The sequence below is a fragment of the Populus euphratica genome, unplaced genomic scaffold (assembly GCF_000495115.2).
Source record: "Populus euphratica unplaced genomic scaffold, PopEup_1.0 scaffold337.1, whole genome shotgun sequence".
Lineage (NCBI taxonomy): Eukaryota > Viridiplantae > Streptophyta > Magnoliopsida > Malpighiales > Salicaceae > Populus > Populus euphratica.
In genome coordinates this window covers 53,872-69,357 of record NW_011500232.1, presented here as the reverse complement: position 1 = coordinate 69,357, position 15,486 = coordinate 53,872, and the positions used below count along the sequence as shown (strand labels likewise).

Sequence of the window (15,486 nt, the reverse complement as noted above, 5' to 3'; positions counted from 1 at the left end):
GAGATCGACAACGAGAGATTTTATTTTATTGGAAAACGTGTTTTGATCATTTCTTCCTCCCTGGTGGACTTAATTGCTAGTTAATTGTTAGATGGTTTTCATCCTAGTGGCTTAGTTTTGAATCTTCTGAGAAACCAGTTTGAATTTTGACAACAAAAATAAATAAATAAATAAAAAGGGGTCATTTATTATTATTGTTGACTCCCCTTTCTTAAGAAAAGAAAATGATAAACTATGTAAAATATTTTTTCTACATTTATGTTATGTTTATATTTTTTTAAAAATATTTTTTAAATTTTTCTGTGTTTAGAAAAGTTAGTCAATAAAAAATACTTTTCAGTCAAAGAAAAATTTAACTTGGTTTCAAGAAAAGTGCTTTCCTATAAAATTTAAGCGAAAAGTTATGAAAAATTTAGAAATATCATATTATTTGTTGATTATATTAATTTTGGTTCTCAAATTTTTTATTGTTATATATATTTTATTTTAAATATTTGTTTTTTAATTTCATCTCTTAAAATTTAATTGTTATTTATTTTTTTCTTATCATTTTTTATTTTAATTTTTTATATATCAAATCTAGTCCTCATTCTTTTCATTATTACTTATTTTATTTGAAATAATTTATTTATGAAATGTTAATTATTATTATTTATTATTATTATTTTAATATATTATTATTTTAATATCTTCATCTTTTATTTTTTTTTATTTTTTAGATTTGATCTCTATTATTTTGATTATTATTTATTTTATTTGAGATAATTTATGAAATTATATTTTTTTCAATTTCATTCTTATTCAAGTTTTTAATTTGTAAGATTTTTTTCTCATTATTTTAATAAACTTAAGAAAAATAAAATATTAATAAGTTATTTTACAGCTCATTTTCTATGATATAACCAAATATTGAGAAGTGTTTTCCAACTTATTTTTTATTACACTACCAAACATCAGAAAATAATTCACTTTCTCGGAATTTACTTTCCAAAAAAAACTACTTTATAGCAAATAAATAGGACTTTAAACAAAAAAAGTGTTGAAAAATGATAACGATTCATTTCAAAGTCTGAATAATGAATAAAAAAATTAATTTGAATTAAATAAAAAATAAAAAAATATTTTTTATCAATTATTTTTTTTTAAATCACAAATTAAAAATCTAGTTTGAAACTAGATTTTATTTTTCACTTTTGATTGAATCAGACTAATTATTTTTTTGTTTTTCCAAACTCAAATCAGTATTGATTTTAAGTTAATTTACCTATTAATTTGAGTTTTAAGGCCTATTTAAAAATGTAATTGGTTGTTTTTTAAATTATTTTTAACTCAAAAATATATCAAAATAATATATTCTTTTATTTTAAAAAAATTATTTTAACATCATCACATTATTTTTTAAAACATAAAAACAAATTTAACATTATAACCAAGTTAAAGAGTACTCGTTGCTCCGTCGTTTTAAAAAGTTTTAGAATTCAATAGCCTGCATTGTTCATATTTATATTATATAGTGAAGTCCTCTTTTGGTTAATTTAATTATCATAATTTTATATTTTCAACTTAAGGGTTTGAATTAATCTTCTAAAATATGATACTTTTAGACATAATCATCACTATAATCTCAGTTGTTTTATATCTTATCCTAATATTTTACTAACTTTTTTAATATTCATTTGTTTGAATCTTCAAGCTTCAACACATCATATAAATTTTGCTCAATACTTTGCTAGCTTAATGTTTGAAATTGTGATATACAATGTTTTTAAAAATATTTTTAATTTAAAAATATATTTTTTTATATCAGCATATATAAAAAAATATTAATTTAAAATTAAAAAATAATTTAAAATTTTAAAAAAGACGGCACAACTTTTACTACAAGCCATGATTAGGCTCACGCGTGAGAGTGATTTTAGGTATGTATAATCATGAAGTTTTTTAATGTCAAATTAATCAGTGGCATGATTTTCATCAATGTGAGGTCCTTTGCCAATTTTGCTTGCTCTCATTTCATTGACATGGGTTGCAAATTTGTTTTTTTATTGTGGTTGTGGATGTTTTTTGAAATATTTTTTTATTTAAAAATATATTAAAATAATATTTTTTTTATTTTTAAAAAGTTATTTTTAATATTAACACATCAAAATAATCTAAAATCATTAAAAATATATTATTTTAAAATAAAAAATATAAAAAATTTAATTTTTTAAAAATATAAAACATAGGGGTTAGAGATATAGGGGTTGAAGATATAGTTTTCTTGATTGTGGTTATAATTAAAGGTGAGTATCGATGTAATTTTAATAAACAATTGTCAATTTGAAAAAAAAATAATTTTTTTTTAATTCTTCTACTTGAATTAACTTGTTGATTCTCTTAATTCTATATATTTTTTTCAAATTATATCTTGAAGAAACTCATGGTATTTGAATCTTCTTTTTGACCAAATTAATGCATTCTAGTTCCTTTTCAACCTAGTAAGAAATTACTCGTATATTTATGAGTTGAAAAAAATGTTGTTGGATTATTTGGGTTATGAAAGAATTTCGAAAACTTTATTCAAAGTCATTTTCAAGAAATTCCCAGATTTTCCATTTTTGTAATATTTTTTCAAAACTTTGACCCTGAGTCAATTTAAAAAATTATGGTACTTCAAAAACTTTTGAATAGTGCTCACCCTTAATTATTATAATAATATACTTTTTACATATTTGGAAAATTACTACATTTTATATATAATATTTAATATTTTAAAATATCATTCTGTCAATTTTTTTCTATCCAAGTCCACAGGATTCTATCTTTTATTCCTAGAATGATTTGAGTAATATAAAAGTATAATAAAATGTATCAAATTATTTTTAAAAAATCAAAACTACTCAACCATTAAATTTAAAAATTAAATTATATTCTTGTATAACTCAATATCATTTTTAGAATAAAAGATATACTTGTGCCAATTCAAATGGTAAAATTTGATTGAAAACATATTATAAAATTGAATATATATATATAGCCAGAATTAAAAAATATATAAAAACATATAATTAGATAACCTAATTAATTGAATCACGTGTTAGTCCTTTTAACTTTCGTGCTCTACAAGTACTCGGCTCACATCTTTTCAATACATAGTCATTAATTTATGTGGATGTAATTCTTATTGCGCCCATGCAGTGAATTTATTCTTATATTTTAAAAATATTTTTTAAAAAAACTAATTTTTTCATTTTTCTTTTAAATTAATATTATTTTTTAATTTTTAGATTATTTTGATATATTAATATAAAAAATATTTTTAAAAATAATTATTATCACACTCCAAACATTCACATCTTATAATTATTAAAAAATAAAAAAAAAATTATTTTAATAAAAAAATTATTTTAATAAAAAAATTTATTTTTGATAAAAAAATTTAATAACAAAATAAAAATACTTTAAAAATTAACTATTACCGCAATTTAAACATTTTCTTTAAACTTAACTTTAAAAGTCAAAAAATATTATTTTAATTAATAAATGGTTTTTTCAGTAAAAAAATCAATGGTTGATGGCTGGATTTTGTTTGGTTCTGAAATAACTTTAGTAAACTAATAATACTTGAATTAACTAAAACAATCCTAGTTTTTTTAATAAATCAACCAGATTTTTATTTTTTTATTGTTTAACTTGACCAGTCAAAACCCCACTTCACTCCATGTTTTAAAGCTATATTATTCATGAACTTTTATTCTTCGAACCCGTGCTTGATTTTGCTAAAGTCTTGCTCTGTTTTGCACTCTTCCTCTCCTCCCACAACCTTCAACGTTCAAACACAAAACAACGACAACATTCATGAGCCATGATCACTGTAAGAGAGTCATGATGATTTATATGATGTTCTAAGAAAATAAGTTAGAACTTGTCGATCACGCGCAGAAATTTGCTCTTCTTTTCTCTTTTTGCTAAAAGGGTTCAAGTGGTATGCCATAAATATTTGTTAGGGGGGTAGATTTTCTTGATAGTTAAGAATATTAAATAATATATTTATCTAGTTTATTTATTAAAAGTAGAATTTTTAACTTAATTTATATATAAGTTATTTATATTTAAATTAAAATAAGAATAATAATATAAATTAATTGAGAGGAATTTTAGTTTTTTTTCTTTCGTGTTTATATTTATTTGAATGCATATATTTTTATTTTTGTTGTCTAAGTTTGTGTATTTTCAAGAATTTATTGAACCAGCGTTTTTAATTTTACAAGCTAATAAATGTCATTTTTATATGATTATGTTTAAAGAATTAATAAATTATAATTATGGTTTAAAAAATTAAAAATAAAATATGACTTGTCAAATAAAAATCAACGAATGCTCAATTTCCTTAGCTTTTTTCACAAGCCAAACACATATTCACCGCTGATTTGGAAACTTTTTTTTAAAAAAATATATTTAATTAAAGATGATTTGGAATAAATTTTTATATTTAAAATAAAAAATAAATTATTTTAACTTTTTAATATTTAAAATTCAAATATAATTATGTGGATTAGTGAATAATCAAATAATTTATTTTTATAATTTAAAAAACAACAACTATCATAACATCAAGCAAACTTTAACACAGTTAACACAATAAAAAATAAATATTATTAAAATACTTAGTGTAGTAATAATGGTTATTCAAAACACTTTTTATTTTAAAATACATTAAAATAATATTTTTTATTTTTAAAAATTATTTTTAATATTATTAAATTAAAATGATATATAAATATCAAAAATATTAATTTAAAATAAAAAATAAATAAAATTTAAATTGGTTCACAACACTTTCAAAACACAATTTCAAAAATCCTCAAAAAAAATGTCACATCGCTCAGATTCAGAGACCGCTTGAATTTAATTTAATAAAAGGTTCCGTAGGCATAACTAGAAACAGAAGAGAAACATCTCCTTTCGTTTTGACTCACTCTTCAAACAATGCGACCCATTTGGCTGTCTAGTTGTTTGTTACCGTGTTTAAAATTTCTTTTCAAAAAAATATTATTTTTTAATAATTTTATATCATTTTAAAATATTAATATTAAATATAAATTTTTAAAAATAAAAAATATTATTTTAATATATTTTTAAATAAAAAATATTTTAAAAAACGGTAACATTATTATTTTAAATAATATTTTAAAAATATTTTAAAAATAAAAAATATTTTAAAAAATATTATAACTATATTATAATATCAAACGGGTCGATCTTTATCCACATAATAATCTAAATTATTATTATTATTATTATTTAAGTATTTATAAAATGGTTCCCTTTTTCTTGACGCGTTTGTAACTGGTCACTGGTCACTGGTCAGTAATCGGGCATTCTTCTTGCATCTAGCCAGTCAAGGATATGTGTACAGTTTTACCATAAAGGCCAAGGGATCCGGTCCATTGGAACAAGCTGCGGTCAACCCAGTCTGTCAATCAATTGGTTCGAACCACACTCTGCTGGATGCGTTGATATTTCACTCGGTTTTGATTAATGGATTCTTTTACAAAATCTAATTTAGGTTAAATTTTAAATAAAATCTAAAAATATTTATCTGCTAAGATTTTATAGACAGAGCTAAATTAAATCTTTTAATACAATAATGCCCTTCAAATCATTAAAATTATTAATCCAAGTAACAGGATTGAGTAACTAGGGGTTTTAGAAATATATTAAAATAATATATATTTTTATTTTTAAAAAATGATTTTTTATATTTTCATATAAAAATAATTTAAAATACCAATTAAAATAAAAAATAGTTTTTAAAATATAAAAAACCCATCCCGTCCGAGACTGGTAACTACGCTGTTCAAATCATAAGAAACTCTGAGAGAAAGGGCCCCACGAAAATTAAGTGGGGCCCATAATAAAAGTTGACTAAGGCAGCCCATTTTCACAAGAAGAACAGGCGCCGGGCCAATAGGGGCGGTGGATTTTTGGAACGCGTCAATCTCCTCTTCTCCAGTCATTCGCCTTCGAAAAAAACCCGAATTACACATGAAAATGATGTCGAAAAAGGATCTCGATCAAAAAACGACTTTGCCTTCCCAGGGCCCCACCTCTTGTCACGTGGGTCACGTTTTTCAAATGGTCCCACTTACTCCTGTCTCTTCTCTGACCAGGCCATAACTTCACCGTCCTACAAGAGGTGACGATGTTCTATTCGGTTCCGTTTTGGATCCAAAATAACACTAACTAAATAAAATAATAATAGTAATACTAATAATTAAAGGTTTAGAATCGAACTAAAGTGAAAACAATTTCAATCCGACCAATTTCTTTTAGGAGGTTGGATCCAATTCTTCAGTTTGTACAGGAAAATTTAGACAATTAAAGTTAATATTTATAGGATAAAAAATAAATAGATACTTGATTATTATTTTACACTAAGTTGCGAGTAAGATTATTTTTTTTTAAATAAAAATATATAAAAATAATTATATATATTAAATTAATTTAGATTAATCTAAGTTGACTTATAACATCTAGAATTTAAATTATAACATCATGATAACCCAATAAAAAATAAATAAAATTTTTTAAGTGATATAAAAAAAATAGTTCTTAGCATTATTTATATGCCAGTTTTTTTTTATAACATGATTAATATTACAAAATTATATTTTTTTATAAATAACCAAAAAGAATCCTCCACATCTACTCATTCAGCTTATACTTGCAAAATATCTATAATTAATTTCACATTAAATATAGATTTAAATCATAAAATTAACATATAAGTATTCATGCAACTCATAAAATACATATTATATACTTACTTGTCTTTCAAACATTTTTATAATCTTATCCAGTCATCTTTTCCAACATACATTATGATTTTTTTCTCTTTTCTAAATGTTTTCCAAGTATTGTCACTGGTCATAACTAGTGTAATTCTCCATTTACTAGTTTACTAATTTCATCATTCATTTACTCGGTATTAATTCCATCATTAGTTAAATAATTTTACTATTTATTATCAGATATTAACTATATTATCGAATAACTAGTTTCAATGTCCATTACCAGATACTAGTTCTATTTACATCAATATTAATAAAAAAAATTTACCATATATTTTTAAGGCACTATTACTTAACTTAATATAAAAGTTTCAAGATGTTAAGCATCTAAATAGTATATATACTTTAAATATATCTCTCTATTATTATATAACACCTATAACCTCTCTTATATTATATGTGTACTATATTATATGTATTATATTATTTTTCATTCAATGCTTATTCCACATAATATGATCTAAGTTCATTTCTTTAGATATAATTATCATCACATTATGAACCCATTAGAAAACTCGTATCCAAACTCTTTCCACTTGTTCATCGTTAGTTAGAATGGTCGACCAGTTTTTCTTGACACAACTAAGTGATTGACTAGATGTTACTTTGGTTTCATTGGTTTCTAAATGGTCGATCGATTTGATCAATTAAATTAGACAATAGCTAATTTTATTATTTTTCATGTCAAATAGTCGATCGATTCATATGTAATTTCAAGTGATTATTATCTTTGTGCAATACATCAGATATTACATTTAGTTTTTAATTTCTACTTTTTTTTTCAAAAAATAACTCCTTATTAATCCATTAAACATTTATCTTAATTCAATTCTACACAAATCTCCTAACAATTACATCAATTGATCTTAACTGCACCCAATTTTATAATTTCTCCTAATTTTCAATAATGAATCTTAATTTACAAATTAAAAATTCAATATCAAGAACTCATCTATCATTTATCATGAATCAAACTTGTATGCATGTGTGTATGTTTAGAACTCTTTAGCTAACAATTGAATGAGCTAACAATTGAACTCTTTAGTTAAAGTTTTTCCAACCTTTTCTCTTTTTACTTGAAATTGTGGTGACCTCCCTCTTCTAGCTCCTCATTTTCTCAATTAATCTTTACTTAATTAGTGTTTGATGTGTTTAGATACCTATCATCTCATCTACCAAGTTATAACCTAAAACTTCTTTTATGTTACCTAAGTAGAAAATAAAAAAATATGAAAAAACCCTCATTTTTCTTTCTTCCCAACCAAAGTCTATGTTAGAAGGAGAGGAATAAATGGATCCCCAATTTACTCCATTTATTTATGAAAATGTCAATACCATGTTTATAATTTATTTTTTTTGTTTGACTATTGCTGTTATTGCACAATTTTTCTAAACATAATTATTTTAAAATTTTAATTTAAAATAAAAAAAATATATGCTAAAAGTCTCTTGTAACTCGATTCGACAATCAAATTTAAATTTGAGATCATAACTTAAAATTGATTTATAAGTAATATTACGTTAAAAATCTATATTTTCTTGTGTTATCCTTATATAAATACCAAATAATTTATTCCACTGAAATCTTGTGAACATTTCTTTATTTCGAACATTTATTTCTCTTTTTCTCTCTATCTATATATATATATATATATATATATATATATATATATTCAAATTCCGAAGGATCTACCAGTAATTATTATATGCTCGTTTTTCACATATTTAAGAAAATAAAGGTTACCCACCAATTTTTGAATATATGTTAATCTATGTAATGGTTGATCAAACCATGAGGATAAGTAACTAAATAAATTTGAGTTCATGCCTTTACACTCTAATTTACGGCTTTTTTATTTATTTATAAATAATAATTGATTACCTATTCACATAATGAGTATTTAATTTTTTTTTTTTTTACGATGGAATTATGCTCACAGAATCCTAAATAGATATTCAAATCCATAATCAAATATTTAACACAAGAACCATATATTTTTTTATTAATATAAATATTTGAACTAGTTTATATTGTATTTTTAACATAAATTTTATAAATTTTAAAATTAATAATTATATTAACTTTTAATAACTCTAAAATATACGAGATTCGAACTCATTCACCTTTTACTGCCACTAAACGCTTGTATTCGGTCATCTTCTCAAGTCTCTTACCCCTCCCTTTTTATTGCCGAGTCCACTGCCACCGTTTAAAGACTCGCAAAGCCTCCTCTCTCTCCCTCTAGTATTTTTTTTTTTTTTTTTTATCTCTTGATTTATGGCCAAAGGAAGTGGTGGACTCTCCATTGATTCAGATCCAATCGCTACCAGTGGCTTCTTTCTACACAAACCAACTGTGCCCGCTTCTTTCCCTGAAGAGAACATCAATCCCAAGTGGAAACAACTTGCTGCAACTGGCGCGAGACAATCCATGGATGTCAAAGCGACTAGATCTCCTCCTAATTTCCAATTCCCTGTCAAACTTATAAACACCAATGAACATGACCATGACCATGACCATGATCCTGATTCTTCTTTGCCATCTGATAATAGACGACGGACGGTCATCGATGAGATGGACTTTTTTGCTGACAAGAAACATGATATTGATCGCATGACCATCATAAACAATGGTACTGGTGATTTAAAAGACTCTGGAAGTCCTGCTGGATTGGAGCTAAACGTCAACGTACGTGACTTGTACCAGAGTTCATGTCTTCAATGTTCCTTTTCCCCTCTAACTGTATTTCTTTTGGGTTATACAGACTGGTTTGAATCTTCTTACTACCAATACTAGCGGCGAACAATCGACTGTGGATGATGGCCTATCGTCGAACATGGAAGATAAAAGAGCCAAGAGTGAGGTAAGCCAAGTAGCCACCATCAAGTGATGGAAAAAATGAAACTTTACACAAGAAATGATTTTGGTTAATTTTTGGGTGTATTTTTTATGTTGATATGTTTATATATATGTTGCTGTGCTATTGGTGTTTACAGCTAGCAGTTCTGCGAGCTGAGGTAGAACGAATGAAAGTGGAGAATCTACGGTTGAAAGACATGCTAACTCATGTTACTAGTAATTACAATGCATTGCAGATGGATTTAGTTGCACTTATGCAGGACCAAAATTCCCATCACAAGAATGAACAGCACGATGGCAAGAACAAAGATAATGGGATAGTTCCAAGGCAGTTTATGGATCTTGGTCTAGTTGCTGCTACGGGTGATGGTGACACGGATGACCTTTCTCTATCTACATCAGAAGGAAGGAGGCGTGATCGATCAAGATCATCTGGAAATAATGCAGAGAATAACAATGAAGATGGGACAGTCTTTGAACAAGATAAGAAAGGAACCGATCAAAGAGAGGAGAGCCCAGATCAAGTTTGGGGCTCGAATAAGGATGCTAGATTTAACTCGAAGAAAACTGTTGATCAAACGGAGGCTACAATAAGGAAGGCTCGTGTGTCTGTTCGAGCTAGATCAGAGGATGCTACGGTACAGCCAATTTTATTAAGTTAGACACTGTAGGGTGCAATATTAGCTGAATTTTAATTGATTGGAAATTTATGCCTTTTTTAGATATCGGATGGATGCCAATGGCGAAAGTATGGACAGAAGATAGCAAAAGGAAATCCATGTCCTCGAGCTTATTATCGGTGCACCATGGCCGCTGGTTGCCCAGTTCGAAAACAGGCATGTTTCCCATTGTTTCTCTTAATTATTCGGCATCATGTGCTTCTTTGAGAGGATTTCTGTTGCATATATAGAACTAGAGGAGTTTGATTCATTATGCAGTATGGAGTATACTGCCACTAATTCTCAGAACTCGCAAGTAATCGATCGTATTGTGATTCATGAAGTTGTTTTGAGACTAATCTTGAAGACTACGATCAGATTATTGATTTTTCTTCTATAATTCAACCATTAATATTTTCCCTTTTCCTCCTATTAATCTGAAATGGGACGCTTGAACAGGTACAGAGATGCGCAGAAGATCGGACCATCCTCACAACCACATACGAGGGTAACCACAGCCACCCTTTGCCTCCGGCTGCCACGGCAATGGCATCAACCACGTCATCGGCAGCAAGAATGTTGTTGTCAGGCTCCATGTCTAGTACTGATGGACAGATGAACTCAAATTTCCTTACCAGAACGATCCTCCCATGCTCCTCTAGTCTTGCCACCATATCTGCTTCAGCTCCATTTCCTACTGTTACATTGGATCTAACCCAAAATCCCAGCCCTCTACAGCTCCTAAAGCAACCAATTCAATTTCAAGTCCCATTTCCAAACCCACCTCAAAATCTTGCCAACGCTTCAGCTGCAGCATTGCTGCCTCAGATTCTTGGACAAGCACTCTACAATCAATCAAAGTCCTCTGGCCTGCAAATGTCTCAAGATATGCAACCTAATCGATTGGGCCACCAATCACAACCTGCATTGCAGCAGGGGCAGCAAAATTCATTGGCTGACAACTTCACCACAGCAACTGCTGCCATTGCAGCTGATCCTAACTTCACTGCAGCTCTAGCAGCAGCAATTACCTCGATAATTGGTGGGGCTCACCAAAACAGCATTAATAGTATTAATAACGTTCAGACAACGACCAGCAACAACAATAGCAGTGGCAACATAACTACCAGCAACAACAATAGCTACGGTCACAATAAAATTACCAATTCAAGTTTTCCGAGCGATTAAAATAAATTCTTTTCTTTTTTCAGCTGGGAAGATTTTCCTTTTCCTTTACTTCTACCATAGCAAACAAATTCATTTAAAAAATAATCGAGAGAAGAGGGTTGGTATTTGGTAGGATTATCATGCATAGGTTTGGTATTCCTTGGTATTTGAATAATAATTTCTTTCGAACATTTCCCTATTGTATGGCAGCACAAATATAATGTAAAGGTAAAAAGAATATTAAATTATCTTTCTATGGTCTCCTACACAAAAGAAGATTGTCGTGTTTTAATTTCTAGACTCTATTAGTCAAAATGTTTGTATCTTTGTGCAAACGAATCCTATCTTTCTGGGTGAAGCCAAATCCAGAAAGCAAGAAAGGAAGTAACGAAGGAAGAGATGAAGTTGAAAGTTGAAGTAAAGAGCATTAAATTCAATCTTTGTCAGAGTTGCGTGTACACATATGGTAGTAGTCACACCATAATGTCGCCCATCAACAGAAAAAAAAGTGGAAAATTGAAATTTCCCATGAAATTAGATATTTTTAAATATATATTGGTTTCAGAAATTTAAATAAAAAATTAGTTATAAGGACGAGGATGGTATTCTTACAGCATCTTTGTTTATAAAATATTATATTTATTGTATATTTTTTTAATTTATTTATGTCATTACCGTTAATTATTCTAATTGTTTTTGTATTTTTTTCAATTATTATGTTAAAAAAATTTGATGTTGATCTCTAAAATATAGTAGATTCATCAATTTGATTATTTATAAAAATCAAATCTTGATATCAATCTTCTTAACAGAAGATTTGTCATTTGTAAAAACTTTGATATCAATACCAAACAAAAAACTTGTCAAAAAAGGCTAAGTTAAAGTTTAAAATTTTAATTTTTGTGCTAACACCTAGAGTTCTTAAATTTTATTTCTAAGGTCTCATTTGCTTCAAATATTAAAAGTAAATAACAAACTAATTTTTTTAAATATCAGGGTTGAGTTTTTAAATTTATGGGTATGCTAGCCGGATTTTTTTAAATATCAGGGTTGAGTTTTTAAATTTATAAGTATGTTAGCCGGATGAATCTTTTAATTTTGACTAAGTTTTAATCAACTTAATAAACTTGTTATTAATATACATAAACATTTTTTTATATATATAAAACATAATGACACAAGAACATTTTTATTCAATGATAACCTAAATAAAATTTTTTTTTGCCTTGACTTTATTTTTTTGAGATTGGTTTGGCTATGCAGTTGATTATGTTTTTGTCAAAATTTAAATTTTTTATTTATTTTAAATTATTTTTTAATATTTTTAGATTATTTTGATGTGTTAATATCAAAAATATTTTTTATTTAAAAAATTATTTTGATGTATTTTTAAATAAAATTCATTTTAAAAAACAATTGCTGATATAATACCAAACACTACCTTTCTCATGTCACCAATCTTTTATATATATATATATATATATATATCTTTCCCTATTTTATTGCCTTTTTTTTATTGCTCTACCTAACCTCCCCTCTCTTTTTTTTTTTTTTTTTTTTTTTTTTTTATAAGTACATGAAGCTAGGATCAACTGCATTCATGGTTGGCAATGGTTGACATGTAGATAAATGCTTTTTTCGTCTCTTGAGGATCAATTCCAATATGAATATAAGGCATAATCCGATCAAAAACGGCAACCCTTGAACATTTGTCTTGATAAACTTGAACTAAAAACTAGTTTAAGTGCTAGTTGTTAAGTCTCTTTCGCCTGATTTGTTGGGGATGAAATCAAACCTGAAATTATCATTTATTTAATTTCTCACAACTAATAATGTGTTTTAGATTATAAATTTTGTAGCCCCTCGCAAAAGTGCCATATCAAAATAATTAATTCTGAACGAGTTTGAGAGGTATTTAGCTAATAAAGAATTATCATTTAATATTATTGTTAATAAAAATTCTAATTGTTGTTTTAGAAATTAAAAAAAAAAGGCTAGTTGTATAAATAAAAAATATTAGCACCCCTAATACGCTTCACTTAAAATAAGTTGTATTGTTTTTCTTTATTTGCTATGGTTTGATGATATTTTTATTTTTATTAGTCTACTATGATAGATTTACTAGGATGAACAAACCTTGATTTTTTTAGGTCAAGAACTTGGTCCGAAAGGTTTAAATGTCTTCAATTATCTTTGAGGCTTATTTTGGAGCAAGTTTGTATTTTTTTTTGCTATTGTGTCATTCCAAATAATATTTTAGATAAAATTTCTTATAGATTTTATCATTATATTAGAAGTTCATTGGTTGTATCACTCTTAATAATATTTTGGATATTGATCCACCATACAAGTTTTTTTATCTTTATATTGAATTGAGTAATAATAAATTATTATTTCTAATAATATTTTAGGTATTAACTATTTTTTAGATCTTTTATCCTTATGTTAAAAGTGAATAATATATTTTCTTACCAAAAATAAGGTTTTTTTTTTTAAAAAAATATAGGCCAAAACCCTTTGAAATGTTACAAACTTGTTATAAAATCCAAGTAATATTTTTTTAAAATATGTCAAAGTATTTTAGATTTTTTTTTAAAAAGCACAAAATGTTTTTGAGGGTTTTTGGACATATGAAAAAAAAACAGTTTTTATAATTTTTTCATTGAAAAAAAATTCTTTATTTAAAAACCTTGTTTAGCAAAAACCCATTGTCTATAAAAATAAAACTGTTAAAACAAGCCTAAGAGCATTTTTTCAAACATGCTTTTAAGCTAAAATTTCTTTGGTAAAAACGGAGCAAACTAAATAGGGTCTTACCTATCTAACTCAACTTTGATTCGATCGGGTTGATCGAAAATCTTGGTTCAGCCATAAATTGAACCAAAGACCAATGATTTAACTTGAAAAAGAATTTGAAACCTAAACTAGAATCCAAAACAAATCAAACTTGCAAAAACTTAAAAATTGTTTTCCTCAAGACGGATCAAAACTTAGAAAAACAAAAAACACCAATGAACATTCAAACAAAATCTAGTAACATGAACTTCAATCCAGACCATATTTCCTGAAATAAAAGGCCTAAAAAGATTGTAAATCATGCAAGGAGTAACAATTAAGCAACTAGACTTAACAATTATCACTCAATAATCATTATTTGATCAAAATAGGTTTTAGTACAAAAAACAAGACTCTAGAATTAGAACTCATAAAAAGCAATTTGTAATGCAAACTAACCCTAAATTATTGATTAATAAAGTCTAACAAAGTGTTTAATGCAAAGACACCGACCAAAATTGGTTCAAATCATAGAGACAAGATAATGTTCTTAGAAAGAACATGAAAATCACAAATCTAGATTTTGCCCAAAAATGCATCTATCATTGCCAAACCCAGAAAATGCATTCCAAGCATTAAAACTAAGTATTTTTTTGTTCGCATAAACCATATTTTCATAGTTATATATATTTGAACAAAAAAAAACAACAAAAAACAAGTAGTAGAAAACATATGTGAAATTTCAATTTTTAAAACTGTCAAAACTAATAGCTAACATATTTGACAATTTTAGAGTTTAAAATTGACCTTTTAACACTCTAAAGGACTTAGCCAAAACTCAAGAAACTAGAACACATCTAAGCAAGCCTTAAAAAACCAAAAAAACTACTGCCATATTTAGCAAATTCCAAAAACTATTTCATTTCAACAAAATAAACATTAAAACATTTTCTAAACATCTAGTAAATAGTAACAACTAACTCAAAGTAGGTGTTACTATCCAATTTTTGACCTATATTTTTTATAAAGTTTTAAAGAAAAAACCAAAAATAGCAAAAAAAAACAATGAAAACCCTAAAAAATATATTTTTGATATATTTGTATTGTTTTTAGCATTTTCAATGTCATTTTAAAAGAATTTAAATTTTCAAAAGTATTTTGAACACGTTTAACTTTTAATGCGTTAATT

General features: G+C 26.3%; 1 protein-coding gene across 1 annotated transcript; it reads left to right on the top strand.

The window, feature by feature from the left end:
- Window positions 1-9,002: 9,002 nt before the first annotated feature.
- LOC105112453 (probable WRKY transcription factor 31) lies at window positions 9,003-11,795 on the top strand. The gene is made up of 5 exons (XM_011008158.1): window positions 9,003-9,525; window positions 9,602-9,700; window positions 9,834-10,334; window positions 10,419-10,532; window positions 10,815-11,795. The coding sequence occupies exons 1-5, from the start codon at window positions 9,115-9,117 to the stop codon at window positions 11,541-11,543; spliced, it is 1,854 nt and encodes a 617-aa protein (XP_011006460.1). The 5' UTR covers window positions 9,003-9,114; the 3' UTR covers window positions 11,544-11,795.
- The last annotated feature ends 3,691 nt before the right edge of the window (window positions 11,796-15,486 follow it).

Bases quoted from the DNA above. Each gene is read 5' to 3' on its own strand.
- LOC105112453 (XM_011008158.1), top strand. From the start codon at position 9,115: ATGGCCAAAGGAAGTGGTGGACTCTCCATTGATTCAGATCCAATCGCT. The intron at 10,335-10,418 runs GTACAGCCAATT...TGCCTTTTTTAG, and splicing joins CTAGATCAGAGGATGCTACG to ATATCGGATGGATGCCAATG. The intron at 10,533-10,814 runs GCATGTTTCCCA...ACGCTTGAACAG, and splicing joins GTTGCCCAGTTCGAAAACAG to GTACAGAGATGCGCAGAAGA.